The sequence below is a fragment of the Pseudophryne corroboree genome, chromosome 7 (genome assembly GCF_028390025.1).
Source record: "Pseudophryne corroboree isolate aPseCor3 chromosome 7, aPseCor3.hap2, whole genome shotgun sequence".
Classification (NCBI taxonomy): domain Eukaryota; kingdom Metazoa; phylum Chordata; class Amphibia; order Anura; family Myobatrachidae; genus Pseudophryne; species Pseudophryne corroboree.
Genome location: NC_086450.1, coordinates 101046046 through 101072520, shown reverse-complemented (window position 1 = coordinate 101072520; position 26475 = coordinate 101046046). Strand labels below are relative to the sequence as shown.

Here is a 26475-nt window from a genome sequence, read left to right as displayed (position 1 = left end):
GCATGTGGCTCATTTGCGCTCGCCACACTGTCGGTAAGCCGGTGGTCGGGCTCCCGGCGCCGGTATGCTGGTCACCGGGAGCCCGACCGCCGGCATACCATACCACACTCCTCAAATCAATTTACTGGTCCACTACCAACTTATTTATTACTACCAATTTATTGGTCCACTAGAGGAGAAGCTACTCTAAACAAGAGAAAAAACAAAAACAAAAAAACAAGATTCCCCCAGCACACTATAATGTGGCAGTAAAGCTATTTGCATCCCATATGATAGTAGTAATGCAGAGATCTCAGTTACATATATTTGCAAAGATATGGATAAGCCACCAGCCACTTCAAGGAGTCTCTGATTTGGTGGTCCTATCACTACATGAGTGGGATTTATATGACACAAACGGCAGATTGTATATGAGCATCACATCTACCCTTGGATATCCCGTTTTGCATATCTCCCAAGATGGGACCCCTCGCAGTGAAGGGGGCATGTGAATGATGCTATCGCGAGCCACGCCTCTCATTTTCATCACAGCAGCGGCACGGCCAGCGCTCTATGAGCTGCTGGCTATGCCGCCCGTCCCTCAGGCTTACTGGAATAGACGCTGTGCGCATGCGTACAGCATCTATTCACTGCTGCTCTGCTCTGAACTTAGCAGAGCAGCCAGTGATAGGAAGCCTCCCAACTGGCCCCACCACCACGGGACACTGCAGCCTGCGGGAAGGCAGCGGGCCAGACCCAAAAAAAGGGACTGTGCTGCGAAAATTGGGACAGTTGGGAGGTATGCTCTTTCGTTAGAGTCACGCTGCTGCTGTTGAATCCACACAATAAATGTTGTTAAGTGACCATAGTTTTATCTCCCAGCAATAACAAAAAGTGTGAACCCTAACCAAACCGACCAAGAACATATAAACATCACGGGGGAGAGCCGCAGGGACACGGGGGAGAGCAGCGCTACAGAAGCGTAGTAGGAGGATATGGCACAGCCGCCAGACCTCACGGCAGCATCCACCTGGCTCCAGCAAGCGAGACCTCGCTTGCTGGAGCCGGGTGGACGCTGCCATGAGAGGTGGCAGAGCCACATCCTCCTGCTACGCTGCTGTAGCCACTGATCTCCCCCGTCTCCCCGCGGCTCTCCTCCATCTCCCTGCTGGTCTCCCCCCTCACCTCCTCTCAGCTCCCTCATCTCAATACGACTTTTTTTAAAGTTGGACTGAGATGGTTGGAAACAGGGACAAAACCTGTCGGATTTGGCCCCGTTTCCAATAGAAGCTGATCCACATGCTTTCCGACAAGTCGAATTCCCCGACTTGTCAAAAAGAACAGAGAGAAAACATCTGCACACTGTAAATTTGTGTATCACTTTTTATAAATCGGTTAACCTGTGAAACCCCAATAATCGTATGTCTTAATTAGACTTTATACTTCTCTGGGGGTGCGACCCTGATACAACCAATTAAATGGCAAAGGTGAGAGAACTAGAGAAGCGGTTGATAGGTCGGGTGCACAAATCAAATTTGTAGAATTAATTATTATGATAAAACGTAACTTTTATTGCTTTTAATTAATATTTACATAGTCCCTACTGAAGGACACATACAGCAAAATATAGAGGTTAAAAACGAATACATACAAACATATAAGTGACTAAAGTTAAGAAAATGGTGAACTAAGTATATTTAAAAAGGTGGGCTCACCACAGTAACTCCTACAACCATATGTTTATAATGTGTGTCATTGGAGCCGAAAAGGACATTTGAATACGTTGGTATTATTTTTTACCACGGTACATTTATAAGAGTCTTATTATTAAGTACCACTGCACATTTGTGCAGAATATGGTAATATAGTGTGTGGATTCAACTAGTGTATTATTGGATCTGTGTTTAAATGATACGCTTTATTGTAAGAGATTGAATATTTAGAGCATGACCCATGATCTGAGTGTATCTCTTGTTGTATTCATATAAATCGTGATCCACACACAAATATATGAGTTACTGTGGTGAGCCCACCTTTTTAAATATACTTAGTTCACCATTTTCTTAACTTTAGTCACTTATATGTTTGTATGTATTCGTTTTTAACCTCTATATTTTGCTGTATGTGTCCTTCAGTAGGGACTATGTAAATATTAATTAAAAGCAATAAAAGTTACGTTTTATCATAATAATTAATTCTACAAATTTGATTTGTGCACCCGACCTATCAACCGCTTCTCGAATTCCCCGACTTGTCAGATAAAAAAAGCAGGGGATTGAATAGGTCGGAACCCCTTCCGACCTGAAAAAGTCAAAAATTGCCGTCTTTCCGACAAGACGGCAATTTCGAATTCAATTGAATATACCTGTCACACCCCGCGGGCAGCGGCGGCCGCGCTTACCGCTGCGGGTGTCCTGGATGGCCTGGCGTCTCTCCCCTCCGGCGGCCTCGGGGGTCCGGCGTCGGGTCGGCGGGTCTCTCCGGCGGCTCCCGGAGCGAGGGCGCCGCCATGCTGCTTTAGATTAGGTAGGCGGAGCGGGGCTGACGTCATCTGCCCGCTCCGCCAATCAGACCAAGGCGGGAGGTTCAAAGCCAGACGCCGAGCAGGGAGCCGGCGCCTGTGTATCATCGTTCTGCTTGTCTGAAGCAGTGATTTCCAGAGCTCCCTTGTTCCTATTTTCCGCTGTGTCTCCAGTGTCTCCAGTGTCTCCAGTGTCTCCAGTGTCCCAGTGTCTCCAGTGTCTCCAGTGTCCCAGTGTCTCCAGTGTCATCACGCACCTCCGTGCCTCCAAGCGCCCGAGCGCCATCACGCACCTCCGTGCCTCCAAGCGCCCGAGCGCCATCACGCACCTCCGTGCCTCCAAGCGCCCGAGCGCCATCACGCACCTCCGTGCCTCCAAGCGCCCGAGCGCCATCACGCACCTCCGTGCCTCCAAGCGCCCGAGCGCCATCACGCACCTCCGTGCCTCCAAGCGCCCGAGCGCCATCACGCACCTCCGTGCCTCCAAGCGCCCGAGCGCCATCACGCACCTCCGTGCCTCCAAGCGCCCGAGCGCCATCACGCACTTCCGTGCCTCCAAGCGCCCGAGCGCTATCACGCACCTCCGTGCCACCAAGGCGCCTGAGCGCCATCAGCACCTCAGTACCTCGGCACCTCAGTGCCTCTGTGCCTCAGCACCATAGAACCTCAGCACCTCGGAGCCTCTGCACCTTAGTATCACAGAACTCCAACACCTCAGTACCTCGGTGTCTCAGCACCTCAGTGCCTTCAGCACCTCAATAATACCAGCATCTCTGTACCTCAGCACTCAGCACTTTCACTAGTCTTGTTTTTCAGGAGACCTTCATCATTCCTCCGTGCTTCCTGCTTACCGTCTTCATCCTGTATGAAGAAGACCTACATCCGGCCATCTCTATTGCGACCCAGTAGCGGTTCCTCTTCCCTGTCACCGGAAGAAGCCCCGAGTCCACAACACCCTTCGACCAGGTCAGTGATAGTATACACAGGCCACATGGACCCGGGGAATCGGAACCCAGAAGCAAGTGCCATCCAAGATCTGGTTTCCCGTGTACAGAGTCAGGAAGCGGCGCAAAACCAGGTGATGCGGTATCTCCAAGAGCTATCCGGCAGGTTGGATCAAATTCAGGTTTCCCTGGCTTCAGTAGTTCCAGTTCCAGCTCCAGTACCCACTCCGGCAGTCGTTCCTGTTAATGCTCACGCAGTGTCCGGTACCAGGTCACGCCTTCAGCTTCCCACTCCCTCTCGCTACAACGGCAACCCGAAGAATTGCCGTGGTTTTCTTAACCAGTGCGAGGTGCAGTTTGAACTCCTCGCACACAATTTTCCCACGGATCGATCCAAAGTAGCATACATTATTTCCTTGCTTGAGGGTTCAGCGTTGGAATGGGTGTCTCCTTTATGGGAGCGATCTGATCCTTTGGTTTCCAACTACACTAATTTCATCTCATCTTTCCGCCGGATCTTTGATGAGCCTGGCAGAACGGCCGCTGCCTCTTCAGATCTTCTTAGAGTTCGACAAGGCTCTCGTTCAGTGGGTCAGTATGTGATTCATTTTCAGACCATAGCTTCCGAATTGCGCTGGGATAATGATGCCTTACGGGCCGCTTTCTGGAACGGGCTGTCCGACCGTCTTAAAGACGAATTGATTACAAGAGATTTGCCAGATTCCTTGGAACAGTTGATCTCGCTCTGTGTGAAAGTGGATCTCCGCATGCAGGAACGAGTTGGCGAACGTTCTCGGTCTGATCGGTGCAGATTCCGGGCTCCTCCGTCTAAACCATCGGTTACGACAGCTCCAGACGAACCCATGCAAATTAATCGGTCTCGACTGTCTCCAGAGGAGCGACAGCGTCGACGTGAGAACAAACTTTGCCTCTACTGTGGAGCCGCGGATCACTTCCTCAAGTCTTGCAAAGCTCGCCCGGGAAACGGGCAATCCTAGCCTGTTCCGGGGAAGTCAAGCTGGGTGTGGTTTCTCAATCTTCTCCAGAAGTGGACTGTTTACTCTCAGTATCTTTGTCTACTAAAACAAAAGTCAAGACCGTCATGGCTCTTTTGGATTCAGGTGCTGCGGGGAATTTTATTTCTCTTTCCTGCGCCCAGAGTTTGGGTTTGAAATTACAGTTGGTCGAACGACCTATTACTATTACAGCCATTAACGGGGTTCAAATTCCTAACGCCTTGATTACGAGTCAGTCTGAGTCAGTTCAGCTACAAGTGGGAGCTTTACATCATGAACAACTGAAGTTTCTAGTTATTCAGGAAATGTCTCACGATCTCGTTTTGGGTTTTCCCTGGCTCAGGCTACACAACCCTCATGTCGACTGGGGGTCGACACAAATAATTTCTTGGAGTCCTTTCTGCCGATTGAATTGTCTTACTCCTGTCGTTCCACTCCGTGCGTCGGCCAAGTTGGACGTGGAGTTAGTTCCTGAGGCTTATCGAGAGTTTTTGGATGTCTTCTCGGAACAGGCGGCTGATAAATTACCTCCGCATAGGGCTTGGGACTGTCCCATTGAGCTCATTCCTGGGAAAATACCGCCTCGAGGTCGCACTTATCCTTTGTCGGTTCCAGAGACACAAGCTATGTCTGAGTACATTAAGTCGAATTTGCAGAAGGGCTTCATCCGTCCCTCCACTTCTCCAGCGGGAGCTGGCTTCTTCTTTGTAAAAAAAAAAGATGGAGGGCTGAGACCATGCATCGACTATCGTGGTTTAAATGAAGTCACCATTAAAAACAAGTATCCTCTGCCGCTCATCACAGAGCTTTTTGATAGAGTGCGTGGAGCTCGAGTATTTACTAAGCTTGACTTAAGAGGAGCATACAACTTGATACGTATTCGTCAAGGAGATGAGTGGAAGACGGCTTTCAATACGAGAGATGGGCATTATGAGTACCTGGTAATGCCATTTGGCCTCAGCAACGCCCCCGCTGTCTTTCAAGGATTCATTAATGAAGTCTTTCGGGATATGTTGTATCTGAATGTAGTAGTCTATTTGGATGACATTTTAGTAGATAAAGTCAACCTTTCTGTCAAACTTGACAGTTGTTAACGCCCCCTTGCCCTAGGACCCGCCCCCTTTTAATATTAAATGATAGTGTTTTATATCGCTTAATATAAAATTAATATAAAATTTATAGTGTTCGATATTAAACCGTATTAAAAATTGTCGCGTAACACCAGTCGCAGAGTGTCGCGCAACACCCCGTCGCAGAATGTCACATATGACACACACTTTAAAATACATCTTTTTTTTTTTTTTTTTTTTTGTAACACAAAATGTTCTTACATTCCAGCAGCTGAAACTTCATGAGTCACACATGTTACAGTTTTAAAAAGGATAATCACTAATGACCGTGTCACAAAGGTCATTTTAAATGCTCAGAAACCCCTCAGAAGCCACGATGTACAATTTAACCATGAACATTCTTAGAAGCAAGGGTTCATCACACATGGCACTAATTTAAAAGATCATTTTAAAATGTCACAAAGGTCATTTTAAATGTCACAGAAACCCCTCAGAAGCCACGATGTACAATTTAACCATGACCATTCTTAGAAGCAAGGGTTCATCACACATGGCACTAATTAAAAGATCATTTTAAAATGTCACAAAGGTCATTTTAAATGTCACAGAAACCCCTCAGAAGCACGATGTGCAAATTTGACCATGACCATTGCTTATAATTTGACCATGACCATTTTCGATTGTTATCTCTGTAGAGGAACATTAGCACCACCTACAGGTTTATGTGTTAACTCAAATCGGATTTTTCCAACTTTTGGATTCATTACATACCATAATGAGATATCATGGTGATGGGTCCTAATCAAATCAGTAAGCCCGTGTATATTTATGGAATCATAAAATAATTTTGTATTCATGTACAAAGACAATATTTTTTGTAATTTTAGCTACAAATCAGTAAGCCAGTGTATATTTATGGAATCATAAAATAATTTTGTATTCATGCACATTAGTTCATAAGAACTTCTGTATAATGCTTTTTATAAATTCATTTTATTATTAAATAATTTATGCGCTTTTTATGAGCCTCATATTCTACAGTATAAGATATACCCATTTGGAATGACTTCCATTCAATCTATACAAGTAGTTTAGACCACTCAGGATTTTTATTTTTTTTATTTATTTATTTATTTTTTTTCTTCTGTATATATAATATAAATGTATTTGGTATGCGTTTGATGCACTGTGTATGACATTTAAGAAACAGCTAAAAGATTATATCTTTATTGTAACTGAAAATATTTATCACATTTACTAAATTATAGACTAGAATTTATATATTTAAAAGTCCCGCCCAAGCATCTTGGAAATGTGGGACGGCGTACCACAGGTTGGTGGGGGCCATATGGCTCACAGCCAGTGTTATAAGAACAGACCACATCACTGAAGTGCACTGAGAAGAAATTTCAACTGAAGCCGCACAGCTATACACACTTGAAGTTATAATGGTAAGTGTTGTTGTTATTATTATTATTATTATTATTATCATAATTATTATTATTATTATTATATTTATACATATTGCATTTTTTTTTTTTTTTTTTTTTTTTATTTATTTTACAAATATGGCTCTGAATGCTGTTTAAATATGTTGTTTCTATGCCACGATATACACACTGTTACACGATTCTGTCCTGCCATTGCATCCTTTGTTTTTAGGCATACATGTATAATATGTTAATATTTCAAACCTATTGTACAAAGCGCATTATGCACTCATATGTGAAATGCATCGCTAAACAGCAACATCAATGTGGGTATACCACATTGATGTAGTTGTTTAGCGATGCATTGTAACACATAGAACATATAGTTTTAATAATGTGGCTGTCTGAATGTTATTTAAATATGTGGTAATAGCGACATCTAGTGGTTCATTTTGGGAATGCGCCAACACAATATTTCAACTAAAATTAACCGTCTCTCATTTTCAGAGACAGACAATGCAGAACATCAACAACAAAAACACTTTCATGGTTAGAAACAGATCTTCTTCTTCTGATGATGATGATGCTTTGCCAAGTTATCAAACCTCTCAAAGTAAGCTATGTCTATAAAGGACATTGACGCGTTTTTATTTATATTTCAAGTTTAAATAGTATGAAATTATAGTCAAGGTCTACAATTTGTTCATTTTTAAAAGTTTAAATAGTATGAACGTACAACAGTCTGGATACATTGATAAGTAATTATTAAATAGTAATTATTAAATAATTATTATTTTCTCATTTTTATTTCCCACGATTTGACAGTAATCACAAATACAGAGAATCTCGATTTGTCTGTTGATAGTCCCTTTGGCTTAGACTTCAGCGCTATACCGGATTTTAATAATATTTTGGAATTGGCGCCAGATTGTGAGTAACATGATATCTTTATTTATTTTTCATTTTATTTTTTATTTTTCCACGGCTAAAGAATTAAAAATAAACCTTGTACAGTTGTGCTGATTTGTTGTAAACTGTACACACTTTATATTCTCAGTAATGAATCGCTTTTTCATGTTATTCTAATTTTATACCGTATGTAATATTTTTTATTTTTTTTATTTTTATTTTTCATTTTTCACCGGCTAAAGATGCCACAAAAATGGATGATGCGACGGCTGATGTTATTCTACGGGATATATTGAACAAACCTGATTATTGTCACAACACATCTATACAGAACAGCAATGTTGTTGATGAGCAACCGTTTTTCCCACACGCGACAGGGGGTCGTGCTAAAACATTCGAATATAAAGCAGGTGTGTAATCAAGCACTGTTATATGGTATATTGTTATGCGTTGATTTAAATGCTGATTTTCAGGCAGCGTTGTTTATATTTATTTTATAATATATGTATTACAGATGACGCTGTAGCAATGCGTTATGCGCCGACGATACCATCAGGATGTGATACAGTAGCGCAAATACCCCGTCTTAGTACAAGCGGGAAAATATCAAAACGCACAACCGCCGCTGAAACGGAAAGCCATCAATTCGCAGCAGCAGGTGTGTAATCAAACACTGTTATATGGTATATTGTTATGCGGTGATTTAAATACTGATTTACATGCAGAGTCGTTTATATTTATTTTATAATATATGTATTACAGATGATGCTGTAGCAAGACGCTATGCTCCTTTGATACCAACAGTCAGTGATACATGCGCGCAGATACACAGACCTAGTACAAGCGGGAAAATATCAAAACGCACAACCGCCGCTGAAGCGGAGAACCATCAATTCGTAACGCCGGCAATTGTACATAAGGACGTTGCTAGGTCATCAGTTATGGCTGTGCATAACGGCTGTATCGTCCCGAACAAACGAAAGCCAGCTCGACCAAGAACGAATGAGAGAAGTCATAATTCAACATTTACAGATCTGAAAAGAAAATTGTCATATTCCGAAAATGATAAGCCGCAACGGAGAAGGATCGCGTTACAAACTGTATCATGCGTAAGTAATGATGTTGCTGTAACATCAAAACACACAGCGTTTAACACTGCAGACCGGGATGTCGCTGGTAATACAAAGACTGTAAAGGTTAAGAGGGCATCGCGTCTCTCAAGAAGTAATGTTAAGCAATTGTCGCAATCCGCTGTAATCACAATTCCAGATACACAGGTTTGTTCTGAAACAGAAACAAGACACATAGCAGGCATTGGTTTGTTATCAAATATTGACTCAAGAAGTAATGTTAAGCAATTGTCGCAATCCGATGTCATCACTATTACCGATACACAGGATTGCTCTGAAACAGAAACAAGACACATAGCCGGTAATCCTGTGATATCAGATATTGATGACATAAATGGGCAAGAGCTTATTACAAACTGTGTAGAGTCAACGACACAAGATCCGCAGAATAGTTCTGATGAAGTATTATCAGCCGTTGCAGGAATACCTGGTGATACTACAACGGTTGATTGTGTAACATCAATGCCCAATATTTTTACAACGACAGCCCTGGTACACGCATCGGCTGATGCTTGTGTACCGGCGCGAGGGCTAGCGCCCGACATAGTTGATGAATGTCAAAATTCAGAACAATTAGGCCAAGACGCTGAAATACAATTTTACGCGCTGTTGGGTAAGATACGGGAAGATGTTGAGAACATGGGCGTAAAAGCCGGATACTTGTTAAAACACATTAAAGGTGTGTGCCACGGTAGTAAATGTAAACAAGACATTGTTAAAGAAGTTGTTGAGACGTATATGAATGTCATGTCAAAATACATAGATCGGTCGGTTAAGACCACTGAATTTATTAAAGCCAACATACATCATTTTGCAGAAATAAATGAAACTGATCCGTGACTAGGCATGCTAGGCAATGGTTTGAAACGTGTTTTAAATTTAAATGACTGTAAAAAAAAACCACGAATTAAACCTTGTTTAACATACAAGATCTCACAGTTATTCCGACGCGCAAAGGTGAAACAGGCTGTAACAACATTAATCAGATCGAGAAAGCGCAAGCGGCACAGGGAACATGCGGTAGGTGGCCAATTGAGAAAACGCAAGCGGCACAGGGAACATGTGGTAGGCGGTCAGCACAGTGCGAGGCGTGTAGATTTAGATCAATCCCCACCCCATGCATTACCGAATGACGAATCACAGGCTGACAATATTGAGCGCGATGCAAGCCCCATATATGATGATGCAGGCCGTGTTGAGTCACCCGGTAATGACGAAGGTCGGCAACATGTATACTTAGAGGCAATTAACAGTTATGAACGACAACGACCGAATTTCAGAGCCGTTGAGTACCACAATCACTATCGGTTTGTTAATTTGGACAGGGTTACATCATTTGTAGAGGGGGTTCGAGCCATTCATACGGCTATACAGGCCATGCTCGATGGTGTCCTTGCGGGCGTGGATCCGGCCGACCGCGTTCAGCTTAGATTGGAGGGGGGTGGGTTACACAATGCCATCTATTCGCATCGTAAGCCGCAAGAAACATTAGACGCTGCCAGTTTTTTGAATCAGATTACAAACACGCTTCAAAGTAACGCTGAATTCTTATTATCCACAGGCTTAAGATTTGTGATCAGTATTTTTAAAAACAGGGCAGGGTCTGGTTTGACTGGGCGTAGTTTACAGCGCCTGCCCCAAAGTTTAATAATAGATAAAAGAAAGAGATATCTCTATGACTTCAGACGCGTAGGTAATAACCTGTGTTTGGCCGCTAGCGTCTGTAAACTTCTGGATAAAGGTAACAATGCCAATGATCATGTAATACAGGAGAGAGCGATCCAACTACATAAAGCTTTGAATCTGCCGCTTGATAAAGCGGTCAGCTTTAGCGATGTTGCAATTTTTGAAAATTATTTAAAAGTATCCATCAATCTCCTCTATTACAGTCAAGGGTCTTGGAAATACTACAGTGCAGACAGTCGTTACAAAGACACGATCTTTGTGCTATATCACGATTGTCACTTTTATGGGATACTCGATATCAAAGCGTTTCTTGGTGCCCGATATTACTGCGTCCGTTGTCATAGCGCTTACCATCATAGAAATAATCACGATTGTCTTTTCTTTTGTAAGGCTTGTCACAGGCCGGCTTGTATTGACGACGGTGTGACGGCTTTAAGGTGTTCGGTGTGTAGGGTATTTTGTCGATCAAACGAGTGTTTAGAGCTACACAAAGCTTTAGCTCTTGATCACAAAATATCCTGTCTTGAACATGTATATTGTGACAAGTGTTGTCTCTACAGGCGAACAGATCATAACTGCAGAGGCCTAAAGTGCCCCATTTGTAAGGTGTTCGTTGATGGGTTTTCGAACCATTTGTGCTATATACAAACCATCAAGCCGGAAGAGCCCACAAAGAAATACATCTTTTATGATTTTGAGTGTATGCAGGAGACGGGTGTGCACATACCAAACTACTGTTACGCTTTAACATTAACGGGTGAGAAAGACTGGGAGTTTAAGGGTGTTGCGTGTATCGAAGACTTTGTAAAGACGTTCATGAAACCAAAATTTGAGCATTACACATTCATAGCCCATAATGCAGGTCGCTATGATGCATATTTTGTGCTGCGCCAGCTGATTAAGGAGAAATTAAAGATTGAATTATTATCTAGAGGCGGCAACATAATGTGCATCACGGTAAAAGATTTGAAGATAAGATTTATCGACTCTTTAAATTTTTTACCCATGCGGCTTAGCAAGTTACCAAAGGCGATGGGGTTTGACGGTACCAAAGGTTATTTCCCACATTTTTTTAACACAGCTGATAACCAAAATTACATAGGAACTATGCCGTCAATAGAGTATTTTGGTCCACAATACATGATGCCTGATGAATTATCTGAGTTTACAGCTTGGTATAAACAGTGCGTACACAAACCGTTTAACTTTCAAAAAGAGCTCGTGCGATATTGTAAAGACGATGTGAAAATATTACAAAAAGCTTGTGATGCTTTCAGATCTGCTGTTATAGCCATGACAGAACAGGAGTTTCTAATAACAAAGAAAAAAAAAAAGGTTGTGGTTAAACGTCACATCGAGGCTTTTCAATTAGTCACGTTGGCGAGCGTATGCATGGCCATGTACCGGTGTAAATTTTTACAGGAAAAGACACTGGCGCTTGTACCGGGTGATAACTATCACAAGACGCAGAAGCGTTACTCAACGCCCGCCATACAGTGGTTAATGTACATAGAACACAAAGAAGGGGTGAGTATAAGACACGCTTTACAAGGGGGTGAGAAGAAAGTTGGTAAATACAGCCTGGATGGTTATGCCGTGATTAACGGAACACCCACTGCATTTGAATTCCAAGGTTGTTTTTACCACGGCTGTGGTGCTTGTTACAACGCCGATGATAAAAACAAACTGACTAAAACGACCTACGGTCAATTACACCACAAGACGCAGGTAAAGTTGCACTACCTTAAACGTTGTGGATTTCAGATACGTGAAATCTGGGGTTGTGAATGGAAGTCTATGCTAGATTCTGATGCGGATCTACAGGCTTTTCTGAAGGGTAAAGATTTACCCGAACCCTTGGAGCCACGTGATGCTCTTTATGGCGGGCGCACAAACGCCATAAAGCTGTATCACAAAACAGGCTGTGATGAAAAAATACACTATTTTGATTTCACCAGCCTCTATCCGTATGTTAATAAAACCAAAACGTATCCTATACAGCACCCACGCATTATTTATAAGGACTTTGGTGATGTCACAAAGTATTTCGGTTTTGCCAGGGTTAAAGTTTACCCACCTCGTGGCCTATTCTTTCCGGTTCTGCCGGTTAAAATGGGCGGCAAGTTAATGTTTCCATTATGTCGCACATGCGCTGAGTCTGGACAGACTGAGCCGTGCGTTCATGATTCAGAAAAACGTGCGCTCATCGGTACATGGTGTACCGTGGAACTAAACTTGGCTGTAGAAATGGGTTACAAGGTATGTAAAATCTATGAGGTGTGGCATTTTGATGAGAGATCTGACAAATTGTTTTCAGGCTACATTAAAACGCACCTCAGGGATAAACAAGAGGCCTCTGGTTATCCCGAATGGTGTACAGACGCCGAGAAACGCCAAGAGTATATAGACGCCTATCAAAAAAATGAAGGCGTGTCTTTACGACCCGAACACATAGAAATCAACCCCGCTAAAAGACAAATTTCAAAATTGTTTTTAAATTCCTTATGGGGTAAATTTGGTCAACGTAGCAACATGCCCAATACGTGTCTAGTGACTGACCCCGACAAACTTTTTGAATACGCGTTCTTACCGTACTATGACGTGTCCGCTTTGGATTTTATTGACGATGATACAGTTATGGTAAATTGGAAGTATTCCAAAGATCATTACACCAGGGGTGCAATTTCAAATGTAACTATAGCCATCTTTACAACGGCTTATGCACGTGTTGAACTGTACAAACTACTGTATAGATTACAAGATAGATGTCTTTATCACGACACCGATTCTGTAATTTTTGTCAGTAGACCCGGTGACTGGAGCCCGCCATTGGGTGATTATTTAGGTGAGTTGACCAGCGAACTGCCCACAGGCACACATATAACAGAATTTGTCTCAGCCGGTCCCAAGTCATACGGCTATCGACTAAACAACGGAAAGACCTGTTTAAAAGTTAAAGGTATAACGCTCAATGTTGATAATGCGCAGCACGTTAACTTTGACAGCCTGAAAGAACTGGTCTTAGATTATCCTTTAAACCCCGAAGGCGATGACCAGAAAAAGGTTGTGATCCGTCAACCCGGTATAGTACGTGTGAAAAAGTGCTGGCAGATAGAGACGCGTACTTTGCAGAAGACGCAAAGGTGTGTTTATACTAAACGGTCTCTTACGGACAACTTCACAACACTGCCGTTCGGCTATTAAGATGGACACCAGATTTCAACACCCTTTCTCATGTATTTTAGCGGGGCCGTCCAATTCGGGTAAAAGTTATTTTGTCAAAACGCTGTTGCAACACGCTGCAACACATATGACTCATGTACCTGATAATGTTGTTTGGTTTTACACCTGTTGGCAACCTATATACGACCAACTTCTGCGTGATTACCCCGGTACGCGCTTTATAGAGGGGTTACCAGAGTCTTTTAGCGATGATCAACTTTTTCCCCCTGATAAGGTTAATTTAACAGTGATTGATGATTTGATGGACGCGGCAAGTAATAATTCTGAGGTTGAGAAGGCTTTCACAAAGTATGTACATCATCGTAATCTCAGTATCCTGTACCTTGTCCAAAACATATTTTGTCAAGGTAAAAAGAGCAGAACTATACATTTAAACACAAAATATATGGTCCTGTTCAAAAACCCCAGGGATAAAATGCAGGTGGGCATTCTGGCTAGACAAATGTACCCATCGAAACATCGTTTTTTTCTCGAATCCTATGAATCCGCGACGGCTGCCCCTTATGGGTATTTGCTGGTTGATTTAAGAAACAACGCTCTTGACGATTATCGTTTACGAAGCGGCTTATTCCCACCAGACAAGCCTGTCGCTTTTGTCATTAAGAAGCGTGGTTCTATAAAGCTATAACAGTACAACCTTTAGTCACTTGTTGCCATTCTAACAACGGTGAACATGTCGGGGCGGATAAGACGTAATTGGGTGCTTTTAAAAACGTTAATTAAAGCAACACCAATCCAAAGAAATGCTATTTTATCCAACGCTTCAAACGATTTAGTCACGGCCATTTGTGAGATAGCGCTCAACACGCTTAAAGGCAAAATACCGCTGTCTCAGCGGCAGCTGAACTACCTTAAAAAGAAGCGTGCGCTTATAAAATCACTTTGTAATAAGAAATGTGCCATTGGAAAAAAGAAGATTCTGGTTAAACAGTCGGGTGGTTTTATCGGCTCGCTGCTTGGTTTTGCTATACCGCTAATTACAGGACTATTGTCTAATCGCTGATGGAGTACGCTGAGAAAATGTATCTGGTGCCTCAGAATCAGATAGAACGTTTACATAATAAAACGAACAGCGACGACATACGTAAAACAGCAACGCACGGTCTAGATGTAGAGATCGTGAAAATACTACAGAATAATGATTTATCAGAATATGAAAAAGCAAAGCGATATACAATGTTGTTGCAGAGATACCTGGTGTTGAGTAAGCAGGCTGATAGTGAAATGTCAACTTTAGCTCTTTTATCACCCGTTGCAAAATCTGTTGATGAATCAAATAATACGACACAGCCTATTGCCCCCGATGCTGTTTATCATGAGCTTTTGAGCGGTGTTAATGACCGGTATAAGAAAAACTGTGAAATACTATTGAGTAAAATGACACGCTCTAAACACATCACAGACTGGAACAGTAAAGGGGAGTTTCTGTACAAAGGTGTCACTGTGCCTGGTTCCAACATGTTAGATTTAATAAGAAGCATCACGCAAAGTAACGGTGTGTCGATCCGTAATATACCGAATGGTTGGCCTGAATTTATGCGGGCTATGTCTGAATTGAATATTCCCTCAACCGTCATAGCCAATGCGGGGAATAGAATGTGTTTAGAACGATTAAAAGCTGAGATGCAGGATGACTCTGATGGCGCTGTGACATCGCCCATGTCGTTACAAACCCTTAACAAAGGGCGAATAAATGTTTTAAGTCCCCCAGGTTTAACAACACCGCACGGTTACTTACTGCCTAGGAAAAGATCCGTAAATCTATTTCAGGATTCACAGTGGCTGAAACTATAACATATAACTAATTTATATTATTTTTATACACTGTATTTTGTGTTGGTATTTTGCGCCACAATGTTTAACTTATGTCAATAATATTTTATGTAATGTTTTAAATGCATCTTTACCGTGTTATATATATATATATACATATATCAATAAAATATGCTTATGCTTTATAAAACAACGTTTTGTTCTTTGTTTCTATTGCTGTAAACGGAAGAAATTTCAAGCACACGATATAAAGTTTAATAAACAACGTTGTTTATTAGAAAAACATCATAGATATGATGCGTTGTACATAAAACGTATCAAACAGAATGTTGATTACAAGTTACACAAACAATACAACGTTGTGCGTAACACGCTTCACACACAGCGTTGTGCGTGAAGCGTTTTATGTACAACGTGTCATAGTTATGACACGTTGTACATAAAACGCTTCACGCACAGCGTTGGTTACAAGTTACACAATTCTGTATATATCTATATTCATAATGACTCAGACAATGGCTTCTTGGGAGTCGTCTTACAAAATTTGAAACAAAACAATCATTACGTTTTGTGTCATCACTAAAACGGGCCAGTACATCCACATATTTGTATTTTTTACACATGTAAAATATAAAGTATATGCAATATTGACCGCAAACGGTGCTGTTAAAATTTTGCAACTGCTTATTTTGGTGATAAACACTTTTTGAATTCAAGTTTAAAAAATTTATTATCGCTTTTGGGAATAGGGGGCTGTCAGGGGCTAACCCGTAAGAATCAAAAAAGTAACATTCACGCTGTTCGTTAAAATAAGCGGCCAGCCAGTGCTCACCCGGCTGCCCGCTGCTATGCGTATTGATTACAAACGCGCAGGGGTATTGCGACAGTTTACTGACCGGCAACATATCGCACGGATACGTTCCTTTAAAAATATGCCTTGTGCTTTGCACGGCGTACAGAATACAGTTTATCTGTAATGTGTTCATTTTTTCAGCAGCATAGTGTTAGTTTATTTCATTTATAGATAATCGTACAGCACATCGCGCCTTTGATTAATCTCGATGATGTTATCAAATAGAGCATATATTATCACATTGACTGTCCGGTCCAACGCTTCTGCAAAGCGGAATTCGGCACGTAGATTGCCTGTTCTTATCAGGGAAAGGTGTTCTCCACACTCCTGTTCTGGTGAAAGGTCAAAAGCAAATAGCGTGTAGCCCCTGATGTACTCTTCGCGGTCAATCAGTATACCATTGTCAGATTTCTGCTTATTTGTGATCTGTATGAGTGACATATACTCTCTTACAGCATTACCGCTTTCAAAGTCGGGTTGAAATGGCTTGGCGGGGTGCGGCGTTCCATCCAGATAAAGGGACGCAAAACTTACATTTTTGTGTTCAAAGCACAGGGGGTTCCTGTTATGTATTCCTGAAAATGATTCGTTATCCACGAAACCGGCTATAACTGTTTTCGGCACTTGTCCTAAAAATAAATTTTCTAGATTAAATACTCTACTGCCTGCTGGTACGCTGTAGATTTTCATCCCAACGCGGTCAATCGCGTATTTCGCGTTACCGTTTAACAGAGCCTGCGCGTGCCCAATCCGCACGGCCGGTGAGACCTGAACTCTTTTCACGAACAGGGATGCAGCTGTGATCTGTATTTTAAAGGCATCCGCCTCAGATGACATTAAGCAGAATGCGTCTTTGTTTCTGGTTAGTTTAATCTTCAGATCAACGGCGTTTAAAATTAGTTTATGTTGATGGAAAAGGTCGCAGTGAAGCGGTCCTAGCAGTTCAACAGTGCGACTCTGCGTTGTTGCGCCTGCTCGTTTTTTGAATCCCGTATTCGGGCCGTCCAGCGCCGTGTTGTTAAATTCACCATCCACATCTTTGTAAAATAGTCCTGTTGTGTGTTTTGTTGACAACGCGTCCGAGCTGTAATTTAATATAGTCTCAATGTACGCGCGGTATGCGTAAAGATTGTTGGATTGTGATATGAGCCTGTCGCCCAGAGTTACATCCACTTGGTTGAATAAGGTCGCTATTGGGTAATTAATAAGCGCGACCCGCGCACCTTGCGGTATCGGCGTGTTATCGGTTCGTACGATCTTGCATGTCACGTACAACAGCGTATTGTTCAGATCGTAGTAGTGTTCACCGCTGGCTGCTATATAAAATTCAAGCGGTGCTGTGTCGGATAACGCCGCTAAAGGTTGAACTTCGACGTATAGACTTTTTTCTATGCTAGTTTGTGTCGGGGGCACGTCAAAAAGATCCAGCTCTGTTTTTGCACATTCAACGGATTCGTGGTGTATGAAAGACATGTTTAAAAAATATCACCAACGGCACTCTTCGGCTTTCTCTTCTTCTTTGAGTTGCGTCGTCTCTGTTTTTTATTTAAAAAGGGTATGTCCCAAGGCGGAAGCGTTATCATACGCTTCCGTTTTCTTTTAGACACGCCTTTTCTTGTATATATTAGTCCTGAACCGTCTTGCTTTGCCTGGTTCGCCTCGTGTATCTTATTCACAACGGCCGTTGTGGCTTGCCCGATAACATCTTTCGCTATATTACGAACCGCTGTCTTCATATGCGGTTTAGCCAACTCTAAACCTCTCCGGAAAAGAGGAACAGCTTTTCTGAAAAGACTTCGAAAAATACCGCCTAAACCGCAGCCGTACATGTATGCGCTGCCGTGAAAACCTGGTAATCCATTACCGGCTTGAGTTTTATAATATTGCGCATAGAGTCCCGGATCGCCATAATTTTTTACAGCGACCATTCTGCTTAGTTAATAAAATTCAGTTTTGCGGCGCCTGAAGTGTAGCTTCACGATCGCTTTCCCAAACTTAAATGCCATGTTCTCGTTTTGGTCGTTCTTTATCTCTATGGCTATCGTGTCAAAATGTGTTTTGCACAATGGTACGTAATCGGGTTTCTCGTATCGTATTGTGACAACCTCATTGTTATAACCCTTCATTTCAACAGTGCGAAGTAGCGGTACATAACTATCCCCGACCCGTTGGTGTTCGATAATGTCTGTGTACACGTACATCGTATATTGGCCGCCTTTGATGTCGGCGCATGGTTTAGAAATATTAGTTTTAGGTTGTAAACCCAGTATCCATGTCAGCTTAGAACCGGCGTGGATTTGATACAACAGTTTACTGTCACATGTTACAACGCGTGCAAATGGATCATACGTTAGTCTTAATCCAACGTCCAGTTTCAGTTGTACAATTTCAGCGTTGATTACGTTCAGTAACGCTTCGATTGTCTCATAAAAACCGGGTTTAATGCACAAACTCGCGACTCTCGCCACCGGCTGTTCCGCCGTTCCATCCCATGATAATTGCAGTCTACAATCTTGTAAATCCAATGTATTCCACGTATGCGGGTATTGTATCTCAGTAAGTGCCACTTCCCATTCGCCATTTAAGTCTATCGGTTTAGCCAACTTTGTCGTATAGTTAGAAATCTTATTTTGCGGGAAGGTAACAGCCGATGCGTTGCTGGGTAAGGTTATGTAGAACGACTTGTCATCCATCGCTCGTCTTGTTAGATACTGATGATCTTTATATGTCTTTTATCACCGATGCTGCGACCCAACTGTTAAATTTTGCGGGGTAACCGCGCCACTTGACTAAAGCGTATTTACGGCCTCTGACCGTCTTATTTTTTAAAATCTTTTCCACTTTGTAAACTCTGTTATAGTTTTTTGGTATGCTTTGAAGCTCTTCGGGGTAAAAACTACCTGTTATAACTTCACCGTACAGATCTGCCAACTTATAAAGCGGTTTAATCCCTTTAGTGTTCACACTATGTACAACAAAAATCTCCTCAGAAAAGCTCTGTTCGTAACCTTTCTGAAATATGTCCTTATATTTAGAAATACGGACGTGGTCACCGATTCCTAAACAAACTGGTGCTTTCTTACTTCTAAAGTAATCACCGTAGGTCGTTTTGAAGACACTCAACGCGTTAGAGTCATTCACATCGTTTGGAGCGCACTTAATCGTTCTATGGTATGTGTTATTATAGCTGCGTATGAAGTCTTGTAAAACGTCTATATATCTGTAGGTATTCTTTGCCGTGAAATAGCGCCACATGCGTGTTTTTAAAGTCCTATTGAAGCGCTCTATAACAGCCGCTTTCACATCGTTATTGGTCGTGAAATGTTTTATACCGTATTTTTCTAACACCTTTTTTAGGCTTCTGTTTAGAAACTCTTTACCATTATCGGTTTGTAGCTTCATCGGCACATCACCGCGCTGGAATATTTTTTCAAAAGCATTAGCGACTGTTGCTGCATTCTTAGCGGCCAGACTTTCACCCCACACCCTCTTACTGAATATATCGATGATTGTTAATATGTATTTAACGCCATCGTTGTATTTTGACAAATCTATCAGCGAGACCAAATCGCATTGCCACTGTTGGTTTATACCCGATACACAAATCATGTTCCTTTTATAGTTTTTTCTTGCTGGCTTGTGCAGCGTGTAGGCGTCTTGTTCTTGTAACCACTTTCTTACGTCGGATCTTTTAAATTTATTTTTAACCGACCCATAATATTTATCAATACCGCTAAAACTACCTGGTTTTAACACTGTGTAATATGCATCTTTCATCCGCCTGATTTGACGCGCCGCGTTGCGTGACATACTGCGACGGGGTGTTGCGCGACACTCTGCGACTGGTGTTACGCGACAATTTTTAATACGGTTTAATATCGAACACTATAAATTTTATATTAATTTTATATTAAGCGATATAAAACACTATCATTTAATATTAAAAGGGGGCGGGTCCTAGGGCAAGGGGGCGTTAACAACTGTCAAGTTTGACAGAAAGGTTGACTTTATCTACTCATTTTGATTTTTTCTAAGAATCTCTCTGAGCACCGACTACAAGTTAAGGAAGTACTCCTTCGGTTGCGCAAGAATCATCTTTATGGCAAGATCTCCAAGTGCACCTTTGAGGTTCCTTCTATTTCATTTTTGGGCTACATTATTTCTGGAACTGAATTGCGTATGGATCCGGAGAAACTTTCGGCCATCCGGGATTGGACTCAACCTCTTTCCTTAAAAGCAGTGCAACGATTTCTAGGATTCGCAAATTATTATCGGAAATTTATAAGAGGTTTCTCTACCATCGTGGCACCTATTACGGCTCTGACTAAAAAAGGGGCTGACCCAAGCAATTGGCCTTCTGAAGCAATAGCAGCGTTCAAACAGTTGAAGACCGCCTTTATATCTGCTCCCGTACTTCAGCAGCCAGATTTCCTAAAACCATTCTTTTTGGAGGTTGATGCTTCCACGGTAGGCATAGGTGCTGTACTCTCGCAATACGCCTCAGATGGGAAGTTGCATCCGTGTGGGTTTCATTCTCGCAAGTTCTCCCCTGCTGAACTAAATTACACCATCGGAGACAAAGAGCTACTGGCAATTAAATCTGCGTTGGAAGAATGGAGGTATCTTCTGGAGGGTGCTAAACACTTAATCACAATTTTTACGGACCACAAGAATTTACTGTATCTAAAGACGGCCCAATGTTTGAACCCCCGTCAGGCGAGATGGGCGCTCTTCTTTACCAGATTTTCCTTTATCATCAAGTATCGGGCTGGAATTCTAAATACCAAGGCGGATGCCCTATCCCGTTCAGTGATGGCTTCCGATGAGGAGAATACTATGGGGAAGGCATTAATCCTCAGTCCCATCTCTATTTCTGCAGCTCCCACTAGGTTGGGCCCTCCTCCGGGAAGAATGTCGGTACCAGTTAAATTTCGACCGAGACTGTTGCAGTGGGCACACACTTCTAAGTTTTCTGGTCATCCGGGAATTCAGAAAATGTGGGAATTTCTGCGAAGATCATACTGGTGGGACACTATGAAAAAAGATGTTCAAGAGTATGTCAATTCGTGTCCTCAATGTGCTCAGCACAAAACTCCACGTCTGCCGCCTACGGGTTTGTTGCATCCTTTGTCCATTCCTAAAAAGCCTTGGACTCATATCTCGATGGACTTTGTTACTGAATTACCGCTCTCTAAGGGTCATAACACCATTTGGGTAATCATTGACCGATTCTCTAAGATGGCACATTTTATTCCGTTGACCGGATTACCCTCCGCTTCCAAGTTGGCCCTGTTATTCATCCAAGAGCATTTCCGCCTGCACGGGTTACCTCTGGAAATAGTCTCAGATCGGGGAGTACAGTTTACAGCGAGATTCTGGAGAGCCCTCTGTTCAACTCTACAAATTAAGCTCAAATTCTCTTCTGCTTACCATCCACAGACTAATGGGCAAACTGAACGCGTCAATCAGGATCTAGAGACTTTTCTCCGCATTTACCTTTCCCCTTCTCAAGATAACTGGGTGGAGTTGTTGCCGTGGGCTGAGTTTGCCCACAACCATTTTTATCATTCTTCTACTGGTGAGTCTCCATTCTTTATTAATTATGGATTTCATCCCCAAGTTCCGGAGTTGCCCATTTGTCCTCCAGAAGAAGTTCCTGCTGCAGCCTCAACTCTTCGACATTTCACTCAAATTTGGAGCCGAGTTCATGCCAATCTTAAGAGGGTTTCCGGTCGCTATAAATTCTTTGCGGATAGGAAACGACGAGCAGCTCCTCAATATAAGGTTGGTGACAAGGTATGGCTCTCTACCCGCAATCTTCGTTTGAAAGTACCCACTATGAAATTTGCCCCAAGGTTCATTGGTCCTTTCTCAGTGCGGCAAGTCTTGAACCCGGTCGTTTGCAAATTGGAGTTGCCTTCCCACCTTCGAATTCCAAACTCCTTCCACGTCTCTCTCCTCCGCCCCCTCATTCTAAATCGGTTCCACTCAGCATCTCCTAGGCCAACTACTACTGTGTCTGAAGCTGGGACAGAATTTGAAATCAAAGCTATTCTTGACTCTCGTTATTTTCATAAGAAATTACAGTACTTGGTAGAATGGAAAGGTTATGGTCCTGAAGAGAGAAGTTGGATCAATGCTACTGAGGTAATGGCTCCCCGACTGGTTCGAATCTTCCATTCCAGACATCCAACTAAACCCGGAAAGTGTCCAGGGGCCACTCCTGGAGGAGGGGGTACTGTCACACCCCGCGGGCAGCGGCGGCCGCGCTTACCGCTGCGGGTGTCCTGGATGGCCTGGCGTCTCTCCCCTCCGGCGGCCTCGGGGGTCCGGCGTCGGGTCGGCGGGTCTCTCCGGCGGCTCCCGGAGCGAGGGCGCCGCCATGCTGCTTTAGATTAGGTAGGCGGAGCGGGGCTGACGTCATCTGCCCGCTCCGCCAATCAGACCAAGGCGGGAGGTTCAAAGCCAGACGCCGAGCAGGGAGCCGGCGCCTGTGTATCATCGTTCTGCTTGTCTGAAGCAGTGATTTCCAGAGCTCCCTTGTTCCTATTTTCCGCTGTGTCTCCAGTGTCTCCAGTGTCTCCAGTGTCTCCAGTGTCCCAGTGTCTCCAGTGTCTCCAGTGTCCCAGTGTCTCCAGTGTCATCACGCACCTCCGTGCCTCCAAGCGCCCGAGCGCCATCACGCACCTCCGTGCCTCCAAGCGCCCGAGCGCCATCACGCACCTCCGTGCCTCCAAGCGCCCGAGCGCCATCACGCACCTCCGTGCCTCCAAGCGCCCGAGCGCCATCACGCACCTCCGTGCCTCCAAGCGCCCGAGCGCCATCACGCACCTCCGTGCCTCCAAGCGCCCGAGCGCCATCACGCACCTCCGTGCCTCCAAGCGCCCGAGCGCCATCACGCACCTCCGTGCCTCCAAGCGCCCGAGCGCCATCACGCACTTCCGTGCCTCCAAGCGCCCGAGCGCTATCACGCACCTCCGTGCCACCAAGGCGCCTGAGCGCCATCAGCACCTCAGTACCTCGGCACCTCAGTGCCTCTGTGCCTCAGCACCATAGAACCTCAGCACCTCGGAGCCTCTGCACCTTAGTATCACAGAACTCCAACACCTCAGTACCTCGGTGTCTCAGCACCTCAGTGCCTTCAGCACCTCAATAATACCAGCATCTCTGTACCTCAGCACTCAGCACTTTCACTAGTCTTGTTTTTCAGGAGACCTTCATCATTCCTCCGTGCTTCCTGCTTACCGTCTTCATCCTGTATGAAGAAGACCTACATCCGGCCATCTCTATTGCGACCCAGTAGCGGTTCCTCTTCCCTGTCACCGGAAGAAGCCCCGAGTCCACAACACCCTTCGACCAGGTCAGTGATAATACCCCTAAAACTCCTAAAAATGAGAAGTGGTGACGTGGCCCATAGCAACAACATTCTATAATTTTCTAGAAAATGAGACACCAAGTTACAGCCCTGCTCTCTTGATTGATTCTATCAATTTGATTGCATCAGAACTCTGAACAATGGTTACATTTTACAGATATCAAACATCATAGCCTCTAGTACTGATGGGTCTAACAATAAAACAAAAAAAAACAAAAAAAAACTGTAGACACTAGTGTTTTAACTAACGCGGCAGCCTGTTGAGAATGTGTGCTTATTTTTATTTTTTTAAATTGTGTTTATTTATAATTTTTAACAGTTACACCCAAAGAATCAGCATATTTATGGGATATAAGGTCAACACACGGATATATAAGAGACGCACAGAGCATATCAACATAACAAAGTCAGGTGACATAATAATCAGGAGTGTAGAGCACAGCATGAAAATCAAATAAAATATACATAAAACCCCGAAATATTCATAGGAGAAGCAAGGCAGGGACCGAGAGGCGCCATCCAAACTCCCGCTCCACTGGAACAGGAGTACAGTGGTTAACGGTACAACTATGTCCTCCCAACACCTAACGCAGACCATAAGTAATGTGGTGCCATTAAAGCCGAGTACGACAAATATGCATCAACCCAACACCCCTAAAGCATGGACTGGACAAACACCCCTCCCCCAAATCCCACACCCTGTAGAACCAACCCCCCAACTTATGGGCTACCTGTATCCCGAAACTCCCCTCCCTAACTAAACAACTACTATAAAGTAAGGGCAATTATCCCATAAACCATAACGGAATGGTACCCCCAGCCAGGATCAATGAGCCACTGTGGACACTTTTTAACATTACAGATCTAACCTTAGATACAGAGCGACTTTAACAAATACAAAACACAAACAAACAAACAAACAAACAAACATGTAAACAGGATATGAAAAAAAAAGGGATTAGGATATGCATACATATAAAAGAGCAGTAGTACTAGCGATATCAATAAGGGCGATTACAGAAAATCAGCAAAGTGCATCAAGGTGGGTCAGACTGTCTCCAGGCTTGCAGCATCAGACAATTCCAGAGAGAATCAAGGAGAGACGGATGAATTACAACATATTTGTCGGTCCCAGTCTCGGTTCCTAGGCCACGAACAACGAAGGGTTCCCGGAGTCCAATATAGCGGTAAACAACATCAGGAGAGTCACAAAGCAAGGTCATTACGACAGATGTTGACAACGAAGGCCTCAGAGAAAATATCTTCAAGAAAATACCGTCGGCTCCCGCAATAGCAGACATAGGAGCACTTAGCACAGAAACACAGGTAGGTAGCAAACATGGATCCTGAATCTGCACAAGGACATCCTTCTCCACTCTCACAGGCATATCATCCAAGCAAGTTACAGAGGTAGCCAAATCCAAATAACAACTGGATAAAACAACGTGGAGCCCTGTTACCTTTGCTGCCACCCTGTCCCCCGACTCAAGGATGTGCTCCATGTATGTATTGGCAGAGAATGGTACTGTAGGGGCTGAGGTACAGGTAAATGAGATAATAAGGAGCAGGATATTTCAGTAAGAGAACAGCAGCCTGGAGATCAAAGCAGCAGCAGCAGCCACCAGGAAACAGCCAGTATCGGGAGCCACGCACATGCAGAAACCGACAAGTGACAACTGTTAGGAGATTGAGAAACCGCAGGATACCTTCCAAAATGGCCACGTTATGTACGCAGCTCAACCAGCCAGATCTGGTCACCAAAACCCAAGGGAGACAGAATCGCCAGAAATGGAGCAGCAGCAGGTCACAGAGGAGCATCCGTCAGCCAGACAAGCCAGGTGACAAACAGAAGACCCCACTAGCAGCAGAGAAAGCCGTCAGGAGGAAATCAAGATGGCCGCTTGGCGTCTGCAACAGATGAAGGCCCCGGAGCAGGACCAGCAGCGGGAGCGGCAATTAGCAAACGGAGTTCCTTCAAAACACTCACAGAGAATCGGAAGAAGGTTATGCATCATATAAGGTAAACAATAAGTCCACAGGTGGCTGCAGGATGATGAATCAGGATATTTAGGCTGGAGCACATCAAGACTCACGTCTCACTCCATCCCCGACCAGGCCACGCCCCTCATGTATGCTTATTTTTGAATGCATCTTCATACCTCCCAACGTCTTTAGAATGAAGCCCAGGACACCCTGGCGTGGCGAAGATAAAAGGGGCGTGGCTTCATGGGAGTACTAAGGCGATCACAAGTCACGCCCCCATATTTTGTCACTGTGGGGACATGCCCAGCTGCTGGCATGCCCACAGTCCCTCTGTCTCATGCGCACAGCATCTATTCACTAGAGATGAGCGGGTTCGGTTCCTCGGAATCCGAACCCGCCCGAACTTCTTTTTTTTTTACACGGGGCCGAGCAACTCGGATCTTCCCGCCTTGCTCGGTTAACCCGAGCGCGCCCGAATGTCATCATCCCGCTGTCGGATTCTCGCGAGGCTCGGATTCTATCGCGAGACTCGGATTCTATATAAGGAGCCGCGCGTCGCCGCC

General features: G+C 43.8%; 2 protein-coding genes across 3 annotated transcripts in view; one reads left to right on the top strand and one right to left on the bottom strand.

Annotated features, from left to right (window-relative positions):
• The window catches only part of TLK1 (tousled like kinase 1), a 706650-nt gene that overhangs the window by 146151 nt on the left and 534024 nt on the right, over positions 1-26475 (bottom strand). The window lies entirely within an intron of this gene.
• On the top strand, positions 8009-10370 carry LOC134944696 (uncharacterized). The gene is made up of 3 exons (XM_063933485.1): positions 8009-8279; positions 8384-8527; positions 8632-10370. The coding sequence occupies exons 1-3, from the start codon at positions 8123-8125 to the stop codon at positions 9837-9839; spliced, it is 1509 nt and encodes a 502-aa protein (XP_063789555.1). The 5' UTR covers positions 8009-8122; the 3' UTR covers positions 9840-10370.